This window comes from Falco punctatus, assembly GCF_963210335.1.
Source record: "Falco punctatus genome assembly, chromosome: 15".
Lineage (NCBI taxonomy): Eukaryota > Metazoa > Chordata > Aves > Falconiformes > Falconidae > Falco > Falco punctatus.
Genome location: NC_137595.1, coordinates 2,981,443 through 3,008,561, shown reverse-complemented (window position 1 = coordinate 3,008,561; position 27,119 = coordinate 2,981,443). Strand labels below are relative to the sequence as shown.

Genomic DNA, 27,119 nt, shown 5'->3' with positions numbered 1-27,119 from the left:
TATGCAAAGAGTTAGGGAGCTCACAAATAAACAGTGGAAGCAATTTTAACTCTGAAGCTTACCAAATAAACATTAAAGCATTCCCTTTAGGAACTCGAAGTCCTTTGAATTATGCATGTATTGTAGTTTGCAGTAAGATAAAAGAACTTTAGTTGGGGGAGGGTGAGAAACTTGAAAAGCCTTAAGGAATAATTTGCATAAATTGGGTGGAGGGAGTAAACAGCACAAAGGGAGAAAAAGTTATTTTCAGTAAGGCTTTATAGAATGAGATAAAACAAATTTAAAAGATCAGGTGGAGTTGAAACAAAGCTGAAGTGCTTTAAACTTACGTTAGCACTACAATTGCCTTTAAAGCAAATCCCAGGGAACTCTGTACTGCCCTGGATAAAAAAACAAACAATAAAACCCCTAAATTCTTAAGGGAGAGTTAAAAGAGAAGAAAAGCCGTGGAGACAGTGTAGCATGTGTGTCTTACTGTACGCAAGACCTGTGGAAATTAAATGAACAGCATAAGCAGGATTTTTTTAAACCTAACAGTATTTTTTTTATCTTACAGTTACAGGACCGCACACAATTTAGTGACCGAGACTTAGCTACCCTAAAGAAATACTGGGACAATGGCATGACCAGCCTGGGCTCAGTCTGCAGAGAGAAAATTGAAGCTGTGGCTGCAGAATTAAATGTTGACTGTGAAATAGTGCGGGTAAGAAATCTAGAGTCTTCCCTTATCCTGTCGCAGAAGCAAAAATAGGACAGATGAAAGCCTTTAAAAATTTCATGAGGAAGCTTGAAATAGATTTCACGTATTACATAATGAATGACCATGTTGGGAAGTGCTCTCTCGCTCTTTCTGCAGTCTATATATAGAAAAAAGCCCTCAGGTAAGAGTCTTATTGATCAACAGCAGAAGTAGCACTACAAGCTGTTCCACATTCTCTTCAGACTTGAGTAGGATTTTAAGTGAAAGTGTTACGTTTTTTAGGGATATCCTAGAAGACTGAAAGGTGCTATTTATATTGCTATTAAGACGCAAAAAGGCCTTTCTAAAGATACTGGGAAAATATTTCTCATTGATGCTCATAGGAAAAAATAATTTTAAACGTATGAAAGAAAATGCTCAAAAATAGGGAAACAGTATTTTACAAGTGTCTTGAAGCCAGGTTGAGATGAGATAGAGGGCAAAGGGTGCTGTGAAGAATTCTGGGTCACTTCAGTTTGATAGCCATATAGGTGTTGTTGGGGAAGGACTGCTTTAGAAAGTACAGGTTTGGTGTAAGTAGCCTGTATGGTTCATGAGAAGCGCTCCACATCGTGTCTCCCAGAGTTTGGGAAGTTTGGTACAGCCCCAGTTGATGCCGCTGTATTCCCAGTTGCCAGGCGTACATCATCGCTCTCAAACTGCGGGTGTCTCATTTACTGAATGGTTCCATTCTCTGGTAAATAGTCTCTTTTCAATCAGTACAAAACCTGATCAGAATGTTCCTTTCCCTCATAGCAGGCACATTGATAATCCAGGAATACCTCCGTCCTGCGTCAGTAATGAGATGAGATGTGAAGAGCCATCGTTAGTTAATGGTTGGACTCAATCTTAAAGGTCTTTTCCAACCTAAACAAATCTGTGATTCTATGACAATTGTGACTAGTCCCTTCAGTCTTCATCCTCTTTTCCCACCTCATTCTTAAAATTCTGACATTGATACAAACTGGAACTAGGAGCCCTTCTTTGAAACTTCTCTTTTGTGGAGGTGTCTCTTGAGTTGGTACATCCAAATGGTGTACCAAAGCTGCTTTCAGTGTGGAACACTTGCTTTTCTTGCTTGCTTTCCTTAGCGCATGTGAATTATTAAAAATTAAATTGTACTTTTGGAGGCTGAAAAAATCACTCTGTAGAGAACAAAGCTGCTCCATATTTTCCGAGCTCTTCAGTTTTCTATCCGAAGGGGAAGCTGTTTCCACTGACAGCATCTCCAGGTGGACCCCTGAATACCGTAATCGCCAGACAGTAAGACTGACACCCATGCTTCGCCTCCCTTACTTTGTGCCCTTAAGAACATCCTCATTGGCGTGCACAGGATGAAGTTCTGTACACATCTTCAGTAGCATCTGCTTGAAATCTGCTTTTGTCTTCAGGGCAGGTGTGCTGAGCTCTGATAACTCCGTAAGGCGCTCTGGCATAACCTGTGTTAGAACATACACACATGAACAAAAAGGTGTAGTGACTGGTGGTGTTAGCAATGCCCGTCCTGCCTCTGCTTCCTCTACGTGGCAGTCTTGAGAATTGTAGCAAGAATTAGGTGGAGGTTGGTCCTGTGCCATGCTGCGCTGTTTTTCTGGTCTGTGAGGGATGAATTAAAGCCTACAGGATGTGTGCGATCTCCAGTGCTTCCCGTTGTCCTTTCGCTAAGGCGCATTGTGTGTGTGTCCCAGCTGTAGGACAGGTGTTTTCCATTATGTGCTTTACAGGATCTGTCCTAAATTTGTCTTGGGATCTGTATGGGCAGCACCATATGGTGCCTCTCTCCTCACCTGCCCACCTGCGTTTTCTGGTGCCCGGAGGCTCATGTGCAGCGTGGTCTCACTCTGCCAAGGGGTCAGGGCACGGCAGTGGCGCAGTCAGCTCGAGGCATGAGTGAACCACAGCATCTCTACCCTGTACTGCTTGTTCAGGACTTGTACTTTGTTGCCTTTGTATTTCATTTACCTTGAATTCCAGGTAGTGTGCAACTAGTAACTGTTTCTCCATTGGTGATGTAAAAAAAAAAAAAAAAGTGGCATGTGTGAAATAGTACTGTGTATATATATAAACCAAGTAAATATATATACATAAAATAGTACACAAACAAATATATTTTATATAAATATATAAACATATACAACTGTCAAATATTTACATATACATATCATATCACTTGTTTTATTCCAATTAAATACATTTCCCCATATATTTAATAGCCTTTTGAATGGAAATTCATGATTTGTCCAGAGAAGGGTTTCTTTTCCAGAAGTACAAATGATTGATCCTTGTGACCCATACTGGCTCGCACGGTCTCCAGTACAACGAAAGTATCAGATCTGTTTTCCAGTACAGGGAGAGGTAATGTTTGCCACTACGTATAGTTCCACTGGATTTGATCTTTTAAGGTTGAACAGGGCTTTTGATTCCGTAGGTTTTGTCCTTCTGGTGGGAAAGTGGACTTGGAAGGTGACTGCTGGTTGTACCTTAGCGTCATGCACATTTACACCCTCAAATGTCTTTCACATGTTCCCAAGACATCAAAAGAGGGAAATAAAAAATGTTATGTCATACTTAAATGTGAACTCTGGCCAATACTTCTTTAAACTTACAGTATTTCTTTTGCTTACACTATAATTACTGCTGATTACATTTGTTTGGGGTTTTTCTTGTAGTTAGTTACACGTTTTTGTTTATATTTTTCTTGACTAATTTTATTCATTCATACAAAAATAGCATCTGAAAGCAGAATAGCCTTCTTGGCAGTGAGATGTTAGACATTTGAGGACAGATGACAACTATCAAGCTCCCCAGAAATATGAGGAATATAAGAAAAATGCATGACTTTTTTATTACTATCATTAATGTAACATAAAGCTTTTGTACATAAGAGGTCAAAAGCTATTCCTAAGCACCCACCACAGGGTAAAGACACCTCGTCCTCTTTCCCAGCAACTCATCCGATGAAAGCTGGATTATTGAACATAGTGCTTCAGTCTGAGCTCGGCAGCAAAATCAAGCAGTTGCAGCAGAAAGGCCACTCGTTCTTCACAGCTGACTAACGACTCTTCTTGGTGGGGCTCTAGACCTAGTCTGGGTCTGGATTATGGTCGAGAGAGACATTGGAAAACCAGCTCAGAATCTTCCATCTTTATTTTTTTGGTCAAGTGGGATTTCTGAAGGTTCCAACCTAGAACCTTTCTAGCCTGTTGACCCCTAACCTCAGTGTCTGGAGCGCTGTAATCCTGCTTTGACGTGGCTCCCTGCGGGTCCACGTTCTTACAAGCTGCCTGAGGGCCACGGCGCTGGCTCCTTCTGCCTGGACTCCGGCCATTCTGCCCTGACTCGTGCTGGTCATCTGTTCAGTGAAGCTGGGGAGGTTGGGTTGATGCTGAATTCATTGCTGGCTGCTGTAAATAGGCTTAGTCAGTCTGATTACACGCATGAACAGATGTTATTTGAAGTTTTTAAGGAGGTAATATTTTAGAAATATAATTACAAATATTAAGGTGGGTTTGTACGTAGAAATACTAGTCTGCTCTTAGACTCATCATAGTACGGCTCCAGAATAGTCACTGTTCCACGTAGTGTGCAGGTTATGGAACCTTAGTACTTTTCTTTCCCGTTTTAATTTGCAACATTGTAAAAAAATATGTTCACCTTCTGTGGCATGTTCAGTATGTTGAATGAAAGATTTTCTGCTTGGAAAGGTATGTTAAAAGACAAGATCTACCTTTCCCAAGTGCCTCAATTTTTTGCTGATTTTTTTTTTTGCTACAAAAGAAGCAGATTTGTCTTGGAATTTTATAGTTGTTAGCACTATTTGTTACCATCATAAGATTATGAGAAAACGTAAAGAATGGCAATACACTCTTTGGGGAAAAGAGACATGGGTCTGGAAGGGGCCACTTGTGGGGGTGGTTGTTTACTGTTCGGGGTTTTTCTTTCTCCCTTTTTTCCCCCCAACTGTATATAATGTACAAAAATATCTAGGTAGCTCTCTGTGTACCTGCTTTGCATTCCTCAAAGAGGATAATCAGCAAGCTGGGAAAGCAAATATCACCCAACAAAAATAATTTGCCAAAAATAGTGATAAGCATCTTATTAGCTAATTAAAGAGATTCAGCTTCTAAAAAGCAGGGTTTTTTCAAGGCTAGCACAGCATGCAACTGTCTTTAGTAGTTGAGACTGCGTTAATATTTCTTAATTTTTCTGTTTGATGACCAAGGTATTATAAGCAAAAAGTTTTTTACTAAGCTTTTTCATGCTATATATCAGGTCTGCAGTTAAAGCAAGTGTGATGGGGAAGAGGAGCAATGCAGGTATTTCTAAAATAGGGCCAGAGTAATGTTTGGTGTATCTTTAAAGAAAACAATCCTCTAATATTTTAATGTGTTTGGTAAACTCTGTTGGAGCATAGACCTTATGGAAAGGATGTGCATTTTGCCATGCCCTGATCAGATGTTTTCAGAAATCTGAACTGCCCATGCTTTCTAGAGGTATATTTGATTTTTAGGAATCCAAAAATTCCAGCGCTAAGCACAGTTCAGAACCTCGTAATGTCTGTGCATACCTCATCATCACAGGAATCAAGCACGCTTGTGTGGTGACAGCTTGTGTGGCCAAACTCCCCCGTTCCCCATCCTGGGCCAGCGTGGGGTTAGGTCCTGGAACAATGAGGATGGTCCCGCTTGTGCTGCCAGCGCTGCTCCTACTTGTTGTATTTTAGGTGGTGTGGAAGGGGGAGGAAGAACCAGGTCAAGAAGACTGGAAGTTAGCAGTTGGCAAAGAAATTGATTCCCGGCTCTGAGAAGGAATTTTGAATGCCAGTGGAGAACTGATTTGGATGGAATGAAGTGTCTGGGGTACAAGAGCTATTAAGCAGAATTAAAATCAGACGAGAAGTCAAAAGTCTGAGTAATGAAATGGAAGGGAGAAAGTTAATAGGTGAAGAGTTGCAGACAGTTCTTATTACATCATGTTAAACTCTGTGTTGAGTCTTTAATAATTTTTAGTGTAGACATTGCTTTATCAGAGAAAGCAAGCTAATTAACAGTTACACATCTCCACTTGGATAATTGTGAATGTGATTATTTTCTTAATTTAAAAAAAAAAAAAGAAACTCAGTTTTATTGATGTAAAATGAACTTAAAGCATCCATACCCATCTGATCACCAATGGGTTTCTAGGCTCCTTGGTCCTGGAGCTGTTTCATCTCCCAGCGGTTTACAGTATGCTCTTCTATACCTTACTGCAAGAAATGTTTCTTAAAGACTTGCCTTCCAGCCATAGAGGGCTGAAGGATAATATGGCTCTGAACTTAATTCTGCCAAATTATGTACTGTCACCAAAGTGGAGTGATGTAGAGCTATCACCTTGAATAATTTCTTCCGTGCTGTAGGACATCCTAGAACAGGTGGGCTGTTCGGGTCATTGGATGTTTTAGTCCCCTTACGGAAGTTGCGGAGTGGGAGAACCTGGATCAAAGATCTTATGTTAAATTCGTTGAATAATTTAGGTGGGGAGAGACCTTACAAAGTCACCTTGTCCTACTCTTTTATTTAGAGCGGGATTGTCTTCAGAGTTAGGTCAGGTTTCTCACGATGTTGTCCAGTAAAACGTCAACTGCCTCCAAAGTTGGAGGTGCCAAGACTCCTATGGGCAAACTATTCCAGTCCCTCACTCTTAAGCATTATTTTTTTTCTTAATTCCACTCAGAGCTTTCCTTGCTGCGACTTGTGACTGTTGTTGCTTTTCCTTTTGTTGTGCACCTGCCCTTCTCCCTTTTATTGGAGGACTGAACCTGGACACAGTATTCCAGGGAGCAGCCCTGTGTGGTTCAAAGAGGGGGGGAATAATCTTCTCCCTTGAATTGCTGGCTACGGTCTTGTTCCTATGGTATAGATGTGCTAATTTCACTTGGTTGTGGGCCTGTTGCTTTTGTTATCGTTTCTGATATTCATGTTTATTTCTCTTACAAGACTTGGATTGGGAATCGAAGACGGAAATATCGTTTAATGGGGATTGAGGTCCCACCCCCTAGAGGAGGTCCTGCTGATTTCTCTGATCAATCTGAATTTGTTTCTAAATCAGCACTTAATCCAGGAGAGGAAACTGCTACTGAAGTGGGGGATGATAATGATAGGAATGATGAAGTATCAATCTGCTTATCTGAAGGAAGCTCACAAGGTATTTGAAAATGTGGTTACTGCCGTGCATATATTTTTAATTTTGTGCAGTGTGCATGCTTTGGATTCTTTGTTGTACACATTCAAAAATGTCTGTAAGAGTGTAACAGTCACACGTCATCTGCCTGGGCTGTGTTGAAGGTACTGTTTGGTCTGTTTCTTCTTCCTCTCTCTATGTGAATTTTGTTGGTTTTGTTATGACAACGCTTGCAGAAACCTTTTATCCTAAGAACTCTGTTTCTGCCAGTTTCATCTGAAGTTAAAGGACAAGGTCACGGTTAGCTGGTGCAGCTGAGAGGTGGACAGTACAAACCTATAAGTCTCGCTTCCCTCGGAAGCCGGGTTTTAAAAAATGCTCTCTGTCAGCTGCCCAGCTCTGCACAGCCAGCTGGAATATTCATTCCCGTTGGCGTGAATCACACCCGCAATTCTCACCTCAACAAGCGCTAATGTGTGCTAACCTGCCCGCTTTGAGCCGGCCTGAGCTACGTACTTACAGTTGTCGTGATACTAAACTCATGCTGATGAAAATATGTTCAGAAGATATTTTTGCTCAGACTTGGTCTGGAACTAAAAGCGCTTCACAGTACATCAGAGCATAGCAGAGCTGCTGCCGCCCAGCTGTGTGTGCGTGGTCTCTTGACAGGCAAAACCAACAGAAAAGATCAAAGTCAGTCGCAGGGGACTGCTTGGAAAGCCTTAGAACCACACATGCGGGGTGCCTGGGTGTCCTCAGTAAATTGCATGATCTTGAGTGATAAGTGTCTCCAACTTAATTCCCTTCTGCTCCACCTCCCCGAGCTGCGTGACCACACTGGACCGATCTCTCCCGTTCCCTCTGCCACAGGAGCGCTCTGGGCCTCGGGTGGATGGACTAGCTTGGCATATTCACTGGCTTCACGAGCTCAGCTAATTGCTCCCAGTGCTTCTGATTAGAAGAGATCAATAAAGCCTTTGCTCTCTAAACGAAAAGAAAGTCCGATCTAGTGCGTGCTCTTGCACCTTAATATGCTGGGCTTGATCTTGTCATTTTGTCTGAACAATTTAAAGGAAAAAATAGAAAAATGGAGAACTGCTGGGAGTGAATTTGTGATAGCTTTGTCATATCCTACTGTAAGGAGAATAAGATGATAAAGAAATGGGTCAATGATTGAAAGCCAAGTGAGAGGCGGACTCTGGGAGTGTGGTGTGGAAGGAACCAATTTAGTTAGATCTGCTTGAAAGACAGTGGTGACAGGGGAAGAGTCTGAATTCTCTGTAGCTTCAGCGAGAAATAACACCACGTTTATTGAACGAGGCTTTCATAAAACAAGATAGGGCTGTAAGACTGAGGGGATTATCAGAGTCAAAGCTTAAGGAAGTGCAAGAAAACTACAGGTTTTCCAAAACATCCAGGAATCCCACTTTAATTCCTTTATTCTACCACAAGAATTCCTTCTACTCATTTCTGCAGTTCAGAGGAGTAGGTTTCACTGCTGCAGCTCAGCTTATTTTGAACTTCCTGGAAAATATTTCCACCAGTAATCATATGTACTATTCAGTCACAGATAGGTGATTGTTTTAATGTTTGAGAACTATAACTTTTGGTCCTAATTTATAAAAAAAAACCAAAACCGCAACAACAGAAGACGACTCACAAAGACAGGAAAAAGAGATATTTTTAGTCAGCTAATTAGAGTGAAAGTGGTGATGGCACTTGTAGTGTGTAAATTTTTTTAAAAAAAAAAAGCTATACTCTGATGGAAGATTAAGCATTAAAGTTCTCATAATGCCTTACCTTTTTTAAATGTATGTTAGTTGAATCCATACTTTGTGTAAATGAACACAGCTCTGTGGAGGTCGTTAGAGCTGTGCCAGTTTACATTAGCTGAGGATGAATATTTAAAGAGTTGAAAGTGCTGTAGGGAGCTGCTTTGTTCGACTCTTGAATCCAAGTGGTGGCTCTCCAGGTTACTGCGTGGCTGGTGCTTTAGACTGTTGCAGAGCCCCTGAGGTGCATTTTCAGTGACCTTCATCCCTCCGAGCGTTAACGATGGGGTCGTGTATTGCTCCCTGCTTTACCGTTCTCCCATTTGAACCCATTTGCTCTTGCTGCTAGCAGAAATCGTCCTCTGAAGTTGTGACCAGTGGCAGATTAAATTTATTTGAAACAACTTCAAATTAGATTTGCTCAGTTTAAGAGTATTTAACTGGTAGAAAAGTTATTTAAAACTGTCTCTGTATGGTCTGGCCTAAATATTATCCTATCTTTGCAAGTGTTGGTGATCTCCACTTAAGTCCCATTACCCCTGTGTTTGCGTGGAAGTGATACAGCCCGGGTATCGTTATCTGCCCTCTTTTCAGTATCCCATGGGAACACTTGCTGCCCCTCACTCACCGTGCCTCTTTGCCGCTGTATGTGCGATAGCGGGACTCTTTGACCCTTCTAGTGCAAGCTCTGCCCTTTGCAGAACTGTGTAATTTTACTAGCACTTGGAAGGAGTGTATTTCCAATTAGCCTAACTGTTAATGACATCATTTAAGCTTTTTATCCTAGATGCCTTGCCTGTGTTTTATTTCCTGATTGGCTGTTCCTATCAGCCATTTTCTTCTTAGCAGTATATTAATGTGGAAAATTAAAGTAAATATAAGAAACAAGCTTAATCATAGGGATGAATAGACTTATCTTTCTTGTTTCTTCATGTTGGCTATAGTTAGAGCTAATAGAATCATCTGGTGCTCGTGGCTGAAATTTAAGGATAAGATTTGCTCTGTTTTCAAGTGTGTACTTGGCTTATAGATAAGAGAGCAGCTTAGGTTCATTAGGAGTACACATTTGCCACACAAGGATGAAATGATCTGCTTGATCAGTTTTTGGTTCAAAACTAGTCAGTGTCAAGAAGGAAGAGATGGGATTCTGGTATGTACCCTATAATTTCAAAGCATGTGGGATTTTTCATGTAGTAAGGTATTTTAATAATAATAAAAAAAATTTCTGCGCCCCTCTGATGTGAAACTATTCATCACTTTTGAATATTCCAATCTGAACCTAAAAATAGGAAAGTTTGGGTACATGGCAAGAGAGTAACTGATGGTTTTCCTGTTGTTTCAGGTAGCAGTTGGCCTGAAATACTTGTGTTATGATTTCTTTTTTAATAAGACATACAGTATTTTTTATGAGTAGACATCGATAATACGATTTTGCTTATGTATCTAGCAGATGTGACATATTTAGCGGTAAAGACTTATTAATGTTCCTTTAGCATAAAATTTGAATGAAATCTGAAAAGTTGATTTATTTCTGCAGAAGAGACAAATGAAGCTCTTCAAAATGAAGAAATCGGTCAGAAAGATGATGACCAAAATCCAGTATCTACTGATAATGTGGTATGTATGCCTTTCCTTTTCCACCAACGTGACCTCCTTAATTGCTAGTGCTGAGGCTGCTGTCCGACACTAGTGTTTTGCACTAGGTGAAAACTTCAGTTGAGTGTGCTAAGGGTCCTTCCTAATTGGTTGAGCACTAAAAGAAACTGTACTCAAAGTACCAAAACACAGAGCTATGGGCATTAAGTAGAAACTGAATTATATGCCTTTTTCTGCATTACAACAATCCAGTGCTCTTTTTCTGGAGTGCAAAGCCCAATGCTTGGGTAGTGCTGTACAAGTACCTAGTGTAGTAAACCAGTAAGAATAAAAACCCCAGAATAATAACTGAAAATGCTTTTCTGTAGCTTTAATAAGGTCAGGTATCTCTAGCGCTTCCTCTCCATAGCCAACCTTGAACTCGTGCGATCAGGCTGGGGTGGGTGTGCACTCCTCATCCCCATACCCGCGACAGGGCATTATTTAGATGTTTCTTGTTTTCTCGCTTGCATTCACGTTGAGTCACACACAGTTGTTTGCTGGGTTTAATTGACTGCAGTGAGAAAAGGAAGGAAAGACAGGGAGGAGTCATGGGAAATAATGCAATATGTCCCCTTTGTTTAGCCTGCCTTCTCTCAAATTAGAAGAAAGGAGAGGAGGAAGAGGAGAGAAGACCCCAAGTGGTAGGGTAATTTTTATCTTAAAAGTTATCTGCAGAATGAACAGATGGTGGTTCTAGTTCCCAGTTGCGCTCTTATTGCAGTCAGAGATCAAGCGACAGGAGCTCAGAACGTGGCAAGACCAGTTGTGTTACGTTTATCACACAGAACCTGAAGTGGGAGAGCGAACTGGACATTTCCTTCCCTCTGAAGGTGTATAGGGAGAGGAGAGAACATTTTCTTTCTTCTGTTAATATATGATGATCTTTTGTGTAAACTGAAATCCCACGGCTGTGTTTTCTGTGGTTGCCTGAATAGAAGCAGCTGCCTTTCTCCTTTCTGTTTACTGTAATGGCCTGCTGTGACCTTAGATACAATCGCTCTGTTTCAGGCTGATGGGTTTACCGTGGAGATGCAGAATGTGAAATGACAAAGTAAAAGGTTTGCAAAGACGGTGTCTGAAGAGTCAGTTCTCCAGTCTACCTGCACCCCCGCATTATAGTATTTGATATGATAAGAGACAGGGGGAGGAGAGGAGGACTTTTTTCATACTCTATTCTGAAAACACTGTAGCAAAATTGGTAAAATGTGCAGTTAAAATTGGACTAAAGTATACTGGACTTGCATAAGAGATACAGTTTTCCTATTTAAAATTCTAATCTGCTCTTTCCCCTACTATCATAAAATGTATAGTTATAAGGAAGATAGTGTGAATGTTTGGCATTTATTTAGAGACTCCTTCTTCAAGCTGAACCTAAAACCAGAAATATTTGAACCACAGTGTTGCTGAGGGTACGATGTAGCAGCAGATCTGTGCGACATTAAGCCTTTGAAAGGTATTGCTTCAGCTGGGCTGTCAGATGCTGACGCGCGGAAGATGTGGTTTGCCCCCCCTACCTTCAGAACAGCCCCCTGAGCTTGGGGGACAGCACTAGTGAGCGACTGGTCACCTCTCTTGGAGGGTTTCTCCTTGGTGATTAGAAGGAAATCCCCGACGCCTGGTCTGCAGGCAGACGGGACGCACACCCTGCAGAGAAGGAGCTCCCTCTAAGGCAACCCCGCAGGGACTGACCATCGAAGTGTACTATACCCTGCCTGCACTGCATGAAACAGTACACTAAAAAAACATCGTAAAAGTGCTTTAACTTATTATATACAGTCTCATAAATGTTTACCACTGTCAAAACAATGAAAAATAGTAAAAAAACCCAAGCCACTCTTCTCACACTACCACTGCTTCCTTCTCAAAAATACAGTGAAATTTAAAGTTTCACCTGCGCAGTCATCCTTCTGAGTTCTGGTTCAAAAATGCCATCCTTATCACTGTCTAATTCAAATTCATTCTGTCTCAGATCTAGTTTAGATAGGAATAAAAATTAAAATCTCATGGGCGCACTAAAAATGCGTACATTTTCTGTTTTCTCCTATTGAAATAACCTTTTACCGTGATTTTCTTACACAAGAAGTTTTTCTGTTGGGAAGAAAAAACAACATGCAAGTGATAAATAATGTAAAAGTGCATCTTTTAAAACTTGAAATACAATTGGAATGTACTTCTGAGTTCTAAACAGCGTTAAGCTTGGCCTTTCACATTGTACTTTAGATTGGGCTTCTGAAGATTCCTGAAAAACTCCCAGGAATTTTTGTGCATGAAGTGGAAACATCCACGTGTATGCATCGGGCACTGTCCTTTGTATCAACATCCTCTCCTGCTCAGGGCGTTTGACATGCACTGTGGCCAAAGGAGGCCAAAGGAGACTCTTCGCTTTTTGTAGGCAAGAAGTAGGTCACTTAGGGCTTGCCTGTCACTTGCTGTAACATCTGGTTTGCTCCACAGGAATAAACTTTCATAACCTTCTTCACTCAGCAGGAGGTCTTCAACGAAAGCCTTGCAGAATAAAATGCGGGCTTGCGCAGGCTGCAGTGAGGTAGAATATGCGACTTAACGCCAAAAGCCTGGTGACATACAGCTCCTCCTCTGTAAACAGCCGGAGTCACCATGGCAGCAGCTCTGAGCACCCATTTCAGTTTGGATTCTTCCCGGATCCTGTGGCTGAGGTGCATGATTGCCATCTAATGGGGGCTACACAGCTCTGAATTTGTCATGAGCAAGCAAAAGGTCCTATTACCTCCATCCTTTCACACCAGTTTGAGATACGGATTGTTGTTTGCTTGTCCAATCTATGCATTCGAATATTTGGAATGAACTTTTTCTTTTTCAGAAAATAGAAATTATAGATGATGAAGAAAGCGATATGATAAGTAATTCTGAAGTGGACCAAATGAGTTCTCTGTTGGATTATAAGGTGAGTAATTAGGCTATATAATGTTAAGCAGGATAGTCCACAGACAGTTCAGATGGGTGTATCTAAGGAGTTCAGCAGAGGCATGTGGGAGCCTGCAGCTGCTCGGCTTTTGCCGTGGTACTGCTCATCATCCCCTCAGTCACATCTCGTCCCAGTTGCAGCCAGATTACCCGTATTTCAACCCAGAGGGAAGCAGGAAAAATCCCATTTCTACAGAGCTGTTCCATGACTTTAGCTGTAGCCATCTGCAGCTCCCACCACGTGTCCCAGACAAAGCAACTCATTTAGCCTCTAAACCAGCACGGGGTTTTTGGTGGGAGCATCGTTCTCTGGGAGTGCTGCAGCAGGCGTGTGCATGCAGTGAGATGCTGCCAGCTCCAGAAAGGGACAGAACCGCTGGAATCCTCTAATAAAATGGGGGGATCTGAGGAGAAGTCATCCTGTCAGTGTGGTGCAGAACATGTCTGGAAGCAGTAGTTGTGCGAGGGAGGAAAAACAGTTGGATACCTGACAGCTGCTGTCCTCTGCCAAATGGTAAAGGTTGCGCGTGCATCGCTGCTCTCCTAAGGGTTGCCACGGTTCTGTGTTGTGTGTCCACCATGGGTTTATGTATGTAGCTGATTTTTTCTGCTTAGAAAACAGGTATCTCCTAGTAATGATAATCAATTACCGAAATAATAAATAGATCATCTTTTCAGAATAAAAATTACTCCTTCAAGCAGTGTTTTCCTGGTAAGAGCAGTAGAGAATGAATATGGAGAGGGAATGACCTTTTCTTAATGTCACCTGTCACCACAGCGAAAGGCTTGTTGTGACAGCATGCCCTACGGAACCTTGTTTGTTGGTTTGTTGCTTGACATTAGTGATTAGTCTTTGTGCCTCTGTGTGTTCTGTGTAAATTTGAATCCCTTCTTTGGCTGGGCAAAATCCATTGCTAAATAGGCAGCTTCTGAGTTTCCATCTGAAAGAAATTAATTCAGCTAATATACGAAAGCTTAAAAATCGCAGCCCAGATATTTTTCTCTCGTTCTCAGGGCTGTTACAACCTGAAACAGTATGGTGAACAATGTTTTGGCTGAAGAAATGTGAATTTTGTGGGGGGAAAAAAAAACAAAACAACCACCATTTTTAAAGGTTTCCAGTTCATCACGTGGTCTCATCTTTTCGTACCAGCTAAAGTTGAGTTACGGCCAGTCCAGCAAATGTAATCATGAAGATCAGAGCATAGTTCTATGTCTTAAAAATATACATGTATCTTCATCATTAAAACAGTATGTCAGCTTATAAATTCACTGTTTAATTTTGCTCGTGTAATTATTTGCTGCCACCAAAACCAGCCATCAAGGAACATATTGTAGGCAAAACTGCCAACCTAATTAATCATATGGTTGCATAAGCGAGGGCAGTTTTTTCCTTGCCTCTGCTATCCCTCGGTGAAGGCTGCACTTAATTACCTGCGAACCTAAACGCTTACTTTCTATATGTATTGTGTGTTACTAACAGTTTCTCTGTGTGTATGTTTTTCATTATTATCTTACCGAAGGTGCACACTTGGTTATATTGTGCAGATACCTTTTGCAAAAATGCACAATGACTTTGGTCTTGAAAAGCAAACTGTTTATTTAGGTTACACAATCTTTGCAAAGGTAAATAACCACAGAAAATTAATTTTAGCTCTGCACTGATCAACGGGTTTAGCATTTTGATCTTGCACACTAATCAGTTAATAAGTTTGAAGGAGAAGAGTTACTTGGAATAAGCTGAAGTACTTAGCTGAATTTTTTTATTGTTTGTTATTTTTATATTAAGTGATATAAAAGTACAGTAATATGTATTTATGCAAAGGTTGGGAAAATGCCTTTTTAGCCACAGCATGCACATTATTGATATTTCTCCACTTTGTAAATACAGTCCTATTTATTCTGTAACCCGAGAGATCTTGGAGGCTGGTGAGGTAATACTTCATGAAATGTGTCAAACTCAGCTGCACTAGAGGATGTTATATTTTAATTTGTGGTAGCTTTGAGGAATTTTCAAGTTATTTTCCCTGGGTTTTATTACAGCAGGAGACTTGACACAAAGGAATTTAGTTTCTGTCTCTTCTCACAGTCACCCTGCCCTTTCAAGATCACTTCTTCTGGGAAGAAGCCTGGGCTTTGTTTTTCTTTATTTTAAAATGGCATTAGAGGTCATCCTTATAAAATAAAAAAGCAGTGCTTCTTTAAAAGGTTCATGTAAACTTTGGCCCAAGTCATTAATGCTTAAATGATGTCAGTAATTCTGAAATGCCTTGTCTGCCTGTAACATGGTTAGCTGTCACGTGCCGGGTGGAGGATAATGAGAAATAAAATGGTATACGCGTTCGCAGGGTTAGTGTGACACTGCTGGGTGTCCATCAGGGGCTAATGATTGTGCCCAAAGTCTGTGTGCATTGTCCTGTAATTCTGAAACTGTAGATCTTTTGGCTGTACTTAATTTGGGTTTTGGCAGGAATCATCAGAAACACATCTTTACTCATTTTCATTAAAAATGTTGAGATTTAACACAAGTACGTTTCGGTGTCATTAAAAAGATGCAGTGCTGTTTATAATTTCCAGACCTTTATGTAATTTCCCCCCACAGAATGAAGAAGTCAGATTCATTGAGACTGAGTTGGAGAACCACAAACAGAAGTATTTTGAACTACAGACGTTTACTCGGAGTTTGATACTTGCTATTAAATCAGATGATAAAGAGCAGCAGCAGGTAAGTCTTGATGTGGGTTTTAATAACAAAAGGCATTTGTCATTTTTGTTCTCTCACTCCCTTGGTTTTATTCCATAATGCCCAGAGGCTCAAATTATGATTAAGGCAGCGTTGTGCTGAACATCTTATAGACAAAGTAAAGCTGAACTTTGAACGAAAGGAAGATCTTGCAAACTGCGCAAGCAGTGACATCGACAAAAGAAGTGTTACTTTTTCAAAGGGACCACCAGTGTATGCCAAGGGACTGGGATTTGTCTGTTGTGAGATCTAGGGAAAAAAGCCAGGCTGCTTCAGCTGCACTGCACACATCTAATACATAGCAGTTCTTTTAATGCTTGGTTGGGTCATGGCTTGTGTAGGTAACGTTTTGTGCTTTATTTAGGAAGAGGTTTTGTTGCTTTTATTGTTTTCCTTTTGTCTTTCAGATAATGTCAGCTCAGACAATGTTTTTCCTTTCAATATCTATCAATACTCACCTCTTTGATTTTTATTAACGCATCCAATACCAATGTTGACTGCAAAGCTCAACAAAGTTTTTTTCACTATATGTTTAAAAGATATATGAATGCTGACATAAAACATATACCTAATACCATATTGTAATGTTTTTTACTTACAGGCACTGCTCTCAGACTTACCTCCTGAATTAGAAGAAATGGATTTCAATCATGCATCCCCAGAGCCTGATGATACCTCATTCAGCTTGTCGTCTTTATCTGAGAAAAATGCCTCAGACAGTTTGTGATTTTTTTTTTTTTAACTGACAAAAAAAGAAACTCCACGTAACGTGTAGGTTTCAAGAGAATGGCATTTGCTATCCTGTGTTCTTCAGTCCAAAAAAGAAAGCCCAAGGTGAAGTAGACTTTCCTGAAGGATGACTGTAGTAGGTCATGGCTACAGTTTGCACTGTCAAGAAATTTTGAATGTTGTTTTTGGTAAATGAAAGACCTGTGTGAGGAAAGGTTTCACTTTTAGCAGTTTGGCCTTGATTAGGATAACTTCTGACTTTCCAGAATAACTCTTGCTCTGTAGCAAAGGCTTTTTGAGCAGGGATCCAAGAGCGGAAAACAAATGTCCTGTTACACAAACAGCTCATTCTTCAGAGTCGCTTGCTCACCAGTCCTGTTGATTATTTTTTTCCCCATTTTTACTCAGGTAGGTGGACTAAAAATTGGAGATCCAAATAGAATAACGGGCTTGTTACGAGTTGTGCTTGAACCCTTTTGAAAATCTGAAAAATTAAACTGAAGTGTTTTTCATTATGTGACTTCCAATTGTTGCATCTTCCATTTTCTGACCAAAATAGCTGAAAAAACTCTGAAAGGCTAACTGAAAAATTTGAATTATTGTCAATAAATTATTAATGTAAAGAAGCAGTCATAAGTGGTGTAACAAATTAGATGGATATGGGAAACCTGATAGCTGCAGAACACGACTTTCTGATACTCTCACAGTAGCAATGGGATTAGATGTTTAGAGTGCTGTTTTAGGGGTTTATGAATGTAGTTACGGTTTTTATTTGTCAAAGTCTGAATGCTAAAGTTCTGTTAGGTATTTTTCCACAAACTTTTCTCCCTTTTATCAAGACGCTGATAAAAGCAACTGCTAGGTGCCATTTCTAAACTGCGAGCTTGATTGCAGGCAGTGGCTGAAATGAATTTCTTCTTTTCCAGCTGTCACAGACATTGAATCCCTGTACTCATCAGATTAAATGGATGTGCAGATACATTCAGATAAATTTAGTAGGGCATGTAGGTGCATGCCCATATTATTGATGCTCTATAACTTCTAATCTGAATATTCCTCAGCAAGCATTTTTGAAACAGATACTTTCACAGTCTGGTAAAAAGCCTGATCTCTCAATTTTATGCCAAATAACCATTTACTCTGGTGAATCCTTACTCATACAGCACAGTAAGTAAGCCCCTTAATTCCAGTGGCAGATCCAAGGTGTAGCTCAAACTCCTGTGTTGGGGAAGTAACATCCCTTTTTTTTTTTTTCCTCCAATACTGGGATTAACTCCTGATTCTAGGTTTCTCTCAGTCTGCTCTGTTCCTCCCTGATCACTTCTACAGATATTATTTTTTAAGTATCAGTAGTGAGCTCTGCTCTTTCAGGTTTCTTTCTGCCTCTGTGTTGTCCTTGGGCACAGGCAGCTTTTAGCAATACTGTTAAACGCCGACTGCATAAAGGAGAGTGGCAGTTTTAAAAGCTGTTTTAAAAAACAAAGCAGTGTCACAGTTCTGACTACTATACGATTTAGTTAGCTCCCAAAAGACCTCTTACCGCCTAGTCTACAGAGTAACCCCACAAAAGCAAGCTGTTGGGCCTGTATTTGAGTTTAGGCATTAAAACTCCGCGTGGAATCCCAGGAGAGAGGCAAGGTGCTCCGTGTAACCAGGACGTAAGTGGTAGGTTACTCATCCTTCCACTGCCTGAGCTGAAAGGTCACATCCTCGCTGGCAGACACATCCTTAACAGCCTTAGTCAAAGGAGGAGGTGTTGAAATGACCACCAATCTAAAATTAATTAAAGTTTGTGAGCAAAGATCACAGTACTACCCTTCAAATGTAAGATAGAGCTCAACTGTAATTCTGCTCACTCTGAAAAAATCGTTCATAAAGGTTTTCTATACTGGGTTAACAATGCTTTTTGTTACTGTTCTCTAGATAGGAAGTCTGTGCTACTGACAATGAAACCTCTTGTTTTCTGTGAGCTTTGCTGAAATAAAAAAAAAAATAGTACTGTGATTTGCCACTATTTGAACCCTATTTTCCTGCTTTTTCCACTCCAAATTCCCATGACAACAGGCAGGATACTTGATTTCATGGTCAGTTAAGTAATCCACCTTTATACAAGAAAAACTTTCATCGATGATTCATATTTTGCTATGTCTTCTATTTCATATGCCAGACAAATCGAAGGAATTAATTTTGAATGAACTCCTGGATTCAAGCAATTATGTAAGTCCCTTTTCTCAAGGAAGCTGGAATCCTCTTTAGGATGTGCAGCTGAAACTCTAGCTGCAGTCAACACCCACACCATCCCTGTGGGCATGTTGTTCTTTGGTTCTTTTCTCTAGCAGGGTGACAAGACGAAACATAGCAAAGGAGTCATGTTTTCGTACCCTGAAACACTTGACAATATTGCAGGATATTCAGGAAGAAAGAGTATAAATTATATTTCTGTATAGCAGAATGCCATAGAGGGTTATACTGTACAGCTGCTCTGCTTTTTTTTTTTTTTTCCCCCCCAATATTGCTGTATATTTCCTATGTAAAACAAAAATGTTAATGAGACATTACTGTTACTGGTATTTTAAATCATTGCAGCAACAATAGTTCTGCAGCACAGTGGCTGAAGAGCAGCTTAGGAGGCCCTGTAACGTAACACAACCGTCCCTGAGAGTGCGGAAAATACAACCCAGGTGTCACCCTTCAGCCGAGCACGCACCGCAGCGTTTTGTCAGTGAGGGCAGGTTTGGTTGCCTTGTGCCCCTGACAGGCAGTGCAACGTGCTTTCCAGCTTCATCTTGGCAGTTGTATTGGGAAGCACCTTACTGATGGGCAGCGCGTTCCGATACAGCCACCGGGACTTCATTTCCAGGTGAAATTCTGAAGGTTCTTCAGATGATGGAAAACGATGCGGGTGGCTCTCCGGGCCCGCGGCACGTGAGGGTTTGGTTTATGGTTATTTCCTCGGTTCATAGGATGGTAACGAGCGCCCCGTTAAGTGCTAGTCCATCATTTGCATAGGCTTCCCCTGCCAGCTGAAGCCAGTACCGCGCTGTTTGGCAATGACAGAGCCAAGCCCCGCATGCTGTTTCCGTGCTTTGCCTCTGGGATTCGATTAACTGCTGCGGTGCAAGTGCCACGTATTGATGTTTTTATCATCTTTTTGCGAAGGCTTTCGGTTGCTTTGCCAGTGAAAGATGACTTCCCTGGCGTTGTTTATTCATAATGCGCCTGTCGGAACATGGATGATGAGGTATGTCTTTCTGAAGAAACCAAAGTGGAGAAGGGCAGTGCAGGACAGGCGCTGTGACCCGCAGGCAGGATGCTCGCTCCCCGCGGGGAGCAGTGAGAGGCTTTGATGCTGGTGAGCTTGCTTACAGTTAAGAAAGCTGTTTCCTGAAGCTCTGCCTCCTTTCATTTCCCTGCAGATGACGCTTCTGTCAAGTCTATAGGTCTAACAAGAGTGAGTAATAGTAAATACTAATAGGTGAATTTTTGGCAGATTTAAAAGTACACGAACAGATGTACCATACAAGCCAATTTTCTTGAGTGGTTGGTTCTTGAAGCAGCACTGCACTTTAATCTTTCCAAGTATTTCTTTTTTGCTAAGGCAATAAAAAGTCTGAAATGACAAGCAGATTGTGGGCTTTGTAGTCCTCTGAGTGAAAAAAGGAACGTACTGGTTATATCTTCATCATCTTACATTGGGAAGCAGCTTATTAAGTCCATTCACCAAATGGAGATAGCTATACCTACTGCTGTGGTTATACAGTTGAAATGATAGGAAAAATCAACAGTATCGTGAACATCCTTGTTGTGGAAATTGAAATATACTGCTTAAAACCAATCAGCTATCCAATTTTGGGATCTCTATTGCACTACCCTGTTAGTAACATTAAAAAGAAAGCTAATGCACAGCACTAACTTTTCCCTAGGTACTGCAGTCGTAGCTGACTGTTGGTCTCAGGATACTGATAGCGTAAGGAAAGACAATAATATGCATAAATGGAATAGCACAGAATATCTGAAACGTGAAGTATTTGCAACTTGTGATGTTACAACCAAAAGCTTGATGTACTACCTCCGGTCGCGCTGCCCAGATCCTTCAGGTCAGGCAGTGAACTCCGAGGCTGCTTTACGTGTTAGGACTGGCAGCGGTCTAACCTTCCTCTGCATTTCGGGATTCTGCTTTTTCTGCCCCATATCATCATAAGGTTGAGTAAGTTGCTCACTTGAGAGACACCTATCAAAGTTAGGGGATGGTTAGTGAGAAAACTCCAGCTAGTTATTAGTAAAACCAGAAGCTGGTTTATGGTGTTTGATTTCTCTACCCAGCTACTATTTTAGCACACTGGCCAAATGTGAAATCTTATTAAAAGTCATGAGCAGAAAAATAGAAGCGGTACTACAAAATTGGTTTTTTCCATGGCAGAATAGGGTTTTATTCTGACTAAAGAGTATTTATTTGTCTCTGAAAGGCAGCAGCTGACACTTTGGTCAGAAGATGACAGACACAAATGGGGCAGAAACTTGGGCTTGTGTGGTGGTTGTTCTTGTTTTTAAACAAAATGAGCAATCCTCTGCAGTAAGAGAGACACTTGAGAATGTTCCTGTAAGGAAAAGGGATTCAGGTCAGTGCTTTGGTTCTGGTGAACATTTTACTGTATTACTGAACTAAGTCAATAACTCTTTTCAAATTCTGTATTACATTTTACACACACTACCTCTGAAACGTGACACCACCTTTAAAACCACACAGAAAATGTGAACTTAAGCATTTTTTTTTTAAGATTTTATAGGCAATAAATTATTTCTAACATACATCTTCAATTTTGTGCTTGTTTTTTAGTTGAATGTGAGATTCACTTTGGTTTTTTAATTTAGTACTGTTCTTATGTATTTGTCTTAAACGCAATCTATGGACAAGGAAATAATAAAGATGTGATATTAGGGAGAAAATATTAGCATATGTTAATGGTAGTAAATATTTCTATTAAAGCTGAAGGATGATGTAAATGGGCTAGCTGTGCTGGTTTTGGTACAGTTACTGTAAGGAATGGATAGTATCCTTTACTCTGGTACTAAGTGATAGTTGTAACCTTTCTCAAAATATCATCGATTAATTTATCAGAGAGAACAGTCGAGTCTCAGCAATGTAATGAAAAGCAATAGGATTTTACATTCTCTGAGAAGTAACAGTTCACCAATATGCCCTCATATTTTTGTTTCAGCTGTTTTATTTTGCGTAACCATGTATAAAGACCTTGTAGAAACAATTTTGAATTGCTTGTAAGCAAGTGTCAAATTAAAATGAATCAGTAGCAAGCTAAGGTTTAAATGTAAATGTAGACCATGTTTTGTAATCAAGTTTCATCTTAAAAAGAGTCCCTATAATTTCCCCTATCACATCTGTTGCTCTGAAATACATGGGGGAAGGCTGAATGTAATAGCCTCTCCCGCCTGGGGATGGGTAGCGAGGAAGACATGAGGAGGCGTTTTGGTAGAGTAGCAGAAAGGAAGATCGCGGGGTTTTAGGCAAGAAAATGACAATAAACTAATAAATTTCGATGCCTCAGAAGGCAAGAGCTTCTACTTCAAATTTCGTGAAATACAGCTCAAAAAGTCATTGGCAAATCCACTGAATTGTGTTGGTGAAAAATTATATTCCCCAACAGAAATTATATCATTTCTATGATTATTTCTAGAATTACAGAGTGTATATGTATACACATACGCAGTTATGATGTGCACAGGTATACTGAACTTGATCATCATATTAGCATCTACAAAGGTATTTTCACTTAAAATATTAATGCAATTCTTCTAAAATATATTTTATTTGCTCTCATTGTTATGTCTTACTATATATTGATTACATAGTTTTGAAATTTAGTGAAATACATCCATACAAATATGGTTTATAGTTTAACTCCTTGCAAAACTGGTAACTTTCAGGCTTGGAAGTTTATTAAAATGCCCGTAATAATGGTATTTCTAAATGATCTTGGCAAACTGCTGTATTTATGAAGAGATAATGAATCTTCTGCCATGATAATTTCTGCTTTAGTTTCACTAAAGCTATTGATTTTAAAAATAATAAAAAACCCCCAAACAACAGACCAAAAGAAACACCAAAACAAAAAGGAAAAAAACCTCTGAAAGTTTAAATATTACTGTATAACTTGGATGTTTTCCTCAGCTTACAAAACATAAGAGAATTGATGATCTTAAAACTTGATATCATTTCTTTCTGGGCCAATTCATTAAGCTTTGTAACCTGAGTGTATTACTGAGTTTCTCTGTGAAAATCAATATTTATATTGGATTTTTATTATTTGTATCAATATGTGTAGCAAAGAAACTACTACAAATCTTAAACTGAAGTACCTCCAGTATGGTCCAGGACGTATGATCTTGGCTTATTTGAAAGATGGATGCCTAGTGAAATACTCCATACATTTGTATTGATTTTTTTTCTGTATATATAAGGGTATTTATAATCTTGTATTAACAGAGTCATCATGAGAAATGCTTATTTCCTCCTTTAGAAGCCTGCTCAGCTATTTTTATATAAAATGTTGGTCTTCGCCTTAATTTTTTTTGTGAAAAGTTGTGCCATAGATATTTTAAGTTATCCACAGATAGTTACAGAATTTCCTTGGATTTTTCTTTAGTTAATTATTGTTCTCTCCTCCAAATGTGTCTCAAGGTTGTTTTGCTTTCTTGGTATTTTTTTTTAATTATTTTTTTTTAAGTTTTGGAAGATACCTTCATATGCATGCTTTGGTAGGTCAAGTGTTTCCTCTGTAGTTTATTGTTTATAGTTTAGCAAAATCTTTCACTGAAAAAAAAAATAAATAATTGAAGTAATGCTTGTACAAATGTATCTAGAGTGGCCCAAATGGTCAGAGTAAAGGGCTATTTAGCATTGGTAAATTTGTCTACTAGACTCAAGGATATTTTTCTACGTCTGTCAAGTTTGGGACTATGGAGAAATGAAATAAAGGTTAACTAACTCCTTTTCCTATATGAAGTTCTCGGTTTCTGTATTATTGCCTTGTAAAAATCCAGTCCTATTCAAAGTATCAAGAATTAAGTTAATGTCAGAGCTTGGCGCAGGCACGTTGTGTTCTGCTCCCCTGAATCTTCTGTTTTCTGCTGCTTCTGAAACAAAACCATTTTCCAGTTCTTTAGGTAGAATTTAAGAGGTTGCAGCTAATGCTGATGGCAGCAGTGTGCACGGTGGATGCGGTCGGGGCTGCCCTGCCAACCCAGCTGCCATCGGCGCTTGGGCATCGCAAAGAGAAAATCATTTTTACCAGGTGCAGTTCGCAGGGGCTTACACGGGTTTCTGTGTTCATCAAAACAAAATGGGGAAAACAACGTAACCTCTGCTGTAGGTTTTGGCAACCTGTGAGTGAGACCCTGCATTTGCTCCAGCCATTCTGGGTAACGAGGTTTTGTTCATTTGGAATAGAGCTGGGCCGGGGGGGAGGGGGGGGGGGGGGGGGGGGCGAGACTGTGCGGAGGTGCCCGTCAGTGTGGCTCTTTGGGGGGAAATAGGTGTTGTGAGAGATTGCCTGATACTGGGAGGAGTTAGGAAGGTTTAAAAGTAGCTTGTTAGTTTATGGAGAGGCTTTCCAGAATTTGCAACCCTCTGTCCCAGAAGCACTTCTGAAATGTTTTCCCTTTCCATAACATGACCTTAGATCTAATGAAAACAATTCACGTGCAACACCAACAACAGCTCAGAGTAATTCAGGTGAACCAGTAATGCTTCAGTGGGTGGAGGATGGGAGTTAAGTTATTTAAAGATAAATGTGAGTCCTCTACATTGCTGTTAATCGTGATACTGTTTTGTAGCACTTACTACCTTGAAAATCTCCCAAACTAATTTCTGCGGCCTCTGACCAGCTGGCAATCCCGGTGGTTGGCTTGACGTGCTGGTGGAAATGTGGCAGAAGTTGGTAGTGCCAGTGACTGTTCTGCTTTTTGAGCAAATGCAGGTGATGAAAAATACCACAGCCATCCCAAAGAGCTGACAGCGTGGTACCGTGACAAGGGGAAAGAACTTAAAATTCTTCCAAGACAAGGAGCAGAGAAAAATAGCTGCAAGGGATCGCCAGTGAAAGCGCTCGGGCACCTGGCTGCCCTTCCAGGCTCGGCACCAGGCCGGTGGCACATCCAGGCCGGTGGCACATCCAGGCCGGGTACCTGCCGGGACCGCGTGAGACCGGGATGCATAAGCAAGGTTTAAGCCTAAGCAGGGTGTTAGTCGGGACGGCTTTTGTTCCCGAACGCTGCCAGGTGGCAGTGTGGCCACATCGTGCACACGGTATGGTATGGGCACACGTGTGCTCACCTGACTCTTGCATGTAAGCCTGACTGCTCTGAAGTCAACCAAATTCATCCAAAACTTGGAGCTAAGACCACGTCCAGCTTCTGCAATGGTGGCTGCAGCGGAGGAGCTTAAAAAACCAGAGAGAAGCAGGCAGAGGAAGTAAACCTGGCTGATGCTAAAGCTTTAGTTACACATTTACAGGGGACGGTGAACTTGGATGCTGGTGGGGGGAAAAACCAGCCCCCAGCAGGGCCGGTGCTGTGGCTGTGTTGCCACCTGGTGGCAAAGAGCCCTGGTGAGTGGGGAAAAAAATGATTTAAACTGTCCCCACACTTCGCATTTCAGAATAAGCGACTAGTTTTATCTAAACGAGAAAGAAATCTAATAAAATAAGGAATCTGGCGTTTAGCAATGAGGAGGCTGAGATGAGGTTGATGCGCAGCCTTAGCTCTGCCCTTTTAGTTAACAAAAATTACACAGACGTGTGTGTGGGTAAAGGAATAAAGGCAGAAGGGTTTGATACAGGGATCCGTATCCTTAGCGATACTTTCAGATTTGACTTTGGTTTTGATGAGATCATCTGCAGAAGCTGAACCAGCACATTAAAGGAACCAGATCAGCTGTAAACTTGTTTGGGTTTTTGTTAACCTGGGGCTGGGCAGCAGCAGTAACTACATTGGATTTTCAGGACAGTAGAGAGACTCGACACCGGCATTTCTGCCAAGCCAGAGGGGAGCAAGCATGTGTCAGGTGCACCAGATTCCCTGGATCTGTTCAAACCCAAAGGGAGCTGTTCCCAGAAATTGAAGTGAAGCATCCAGGGACTTGCCACCCGAGATGGAGCCTTCCAGCCGTTTTGTATTCTCTCCTGTCTGAACATTGGGTTTCTACAACAGAAGTGCTCTCAAAAAGAAGATCTGGTGTTGTCTGTGGCCATCCGAGGAGTCCTCGAGGTGTGTAACCAGCTGGAAACTTCTGCAACTGTTGGCTGCAGCCAGAAGGAGGGTTTTTCACTGGGCAAGAGGCTGGTGCAGGGGGACCGAGGAGGTGACAGTGAAGCCCTGGCCATGATGCCAAATGCTGCTCAGGAGCAGTAAAAAGCCTCCGCGTACCCTCTTCTCGCGCTTGGTGTGAAGGCAAGCAGGGACACGGGACGGAGCAGCTGCCCCTGCCCTCGGCGGGATCACTGCCCAGGACTTGGCATCTGTACGGGGGGGCTGGGGGGCTCTGCTCTGGCGCTGCAGACTGGATGTGTACCGGTGGTTGGAAATCGTAGCCCGAGTGCCTGTTCTGGTTTGGTTTCCTCACAAGAAGTGAGGTTTGCGGGTACCAAAGCTGCTCCGTGAGCCGAGGTGATGTGCAGCAGCTGGGGCAGCAGGGGCAGCCGCTCTCTCCGTGCTTCTGCCACCAAGGGTGAGGGGAAATGATAACAGAAGGAAAAAGAAAAAGGAATTTTCTGGTGTTTTGCTTGCAGCTGTTTGTGTTGCTTTAGTGGGGAAGAAAGGAGGAGGCAAGGGGAAGTTCTCTTTTCCTGCCAGGGGGATTTGAAAGTTTTCAGACTTTATTTAATATTTTACCTTGGGGTTTGGTTATTTTTTACTGGAAATCTGGGATAATATTGAACTGTGTAAAATGTTTCACTAAAAAAAAAAGTTCATGTAACATTTTTTTGAAAGAAAAATTCCCACTAGCCCCAATCTTCCCGCCAGTCTCCTCCTCTTTGCTGTTTGATTTGAAATTTTCAATTGATGTTCTGTTACCTCTTTCTTCAGAGGGATTTGGGCGCAGCTGACCTCACACTGCGGTGATGGGGGAGAGGAAAGGGTCACATACTGACACTTGCTTGAACCAGCCCTGCCTTTTGGTCTGGAAGGCCTTAAAAACAAGACTGCAGTGTTATTATTTGGGCACGAGGCCAGGTGTATCATCTGCCCGCTCCTGAGGGGAACCAGCCTGGCCGGGCGAAGGCAGGAGCTGTGTGTGAAGCCCCGTCGCAGACAGCAGCATTGCCTGTTCTGGAGGGACGTGCTGGATTTCATCTATCCTGTCCACCTGAAAATAAGGTGA

General features: G+C 41.2%; 1 protein-coding gene across 6 annotated transcripts in view; it reads left to right on the top strand.

The window, feature by feature from the left end:
* The window catches only part of HDX (highly divergent homeobox), a gene marked incomplete at its 5' end in the record, with an annotated part of 47,199 nt that extends 29,956 nt beyond the window's left edge, over positions 1-17,243 (top strand). For 4 of the 6 annotated variants that reach the window (XM_080365235.1, XM_080365238.1, XM_080365234.1 and 1 more), the window contains 6 exons: positions 557-703; positions 6,715-6,922; positions 10,208-10,287; positions 13,148-13,231; positions 15,854-15,976; positions 16,596-17,243. In XM_080365235.1, the coding sequence (XP_080221361.1) occupies positions 557-703; positions 6,715-6,922; positions 10,208-10,287; positions 13,148-13,231; positions 15,854-15,976; positions 16,596-16,721 (768 nt within the window). In that variant the 3' untranslated portion in view covers positions 16,722-17,243. The other 2 variants (XM_080365236.1, XM_080365237.1) reach the window with 2 other exon arrangements.
* Between the last annotated feature and the right edge of the window lie 9,876 nt (positions 17,244-27,119).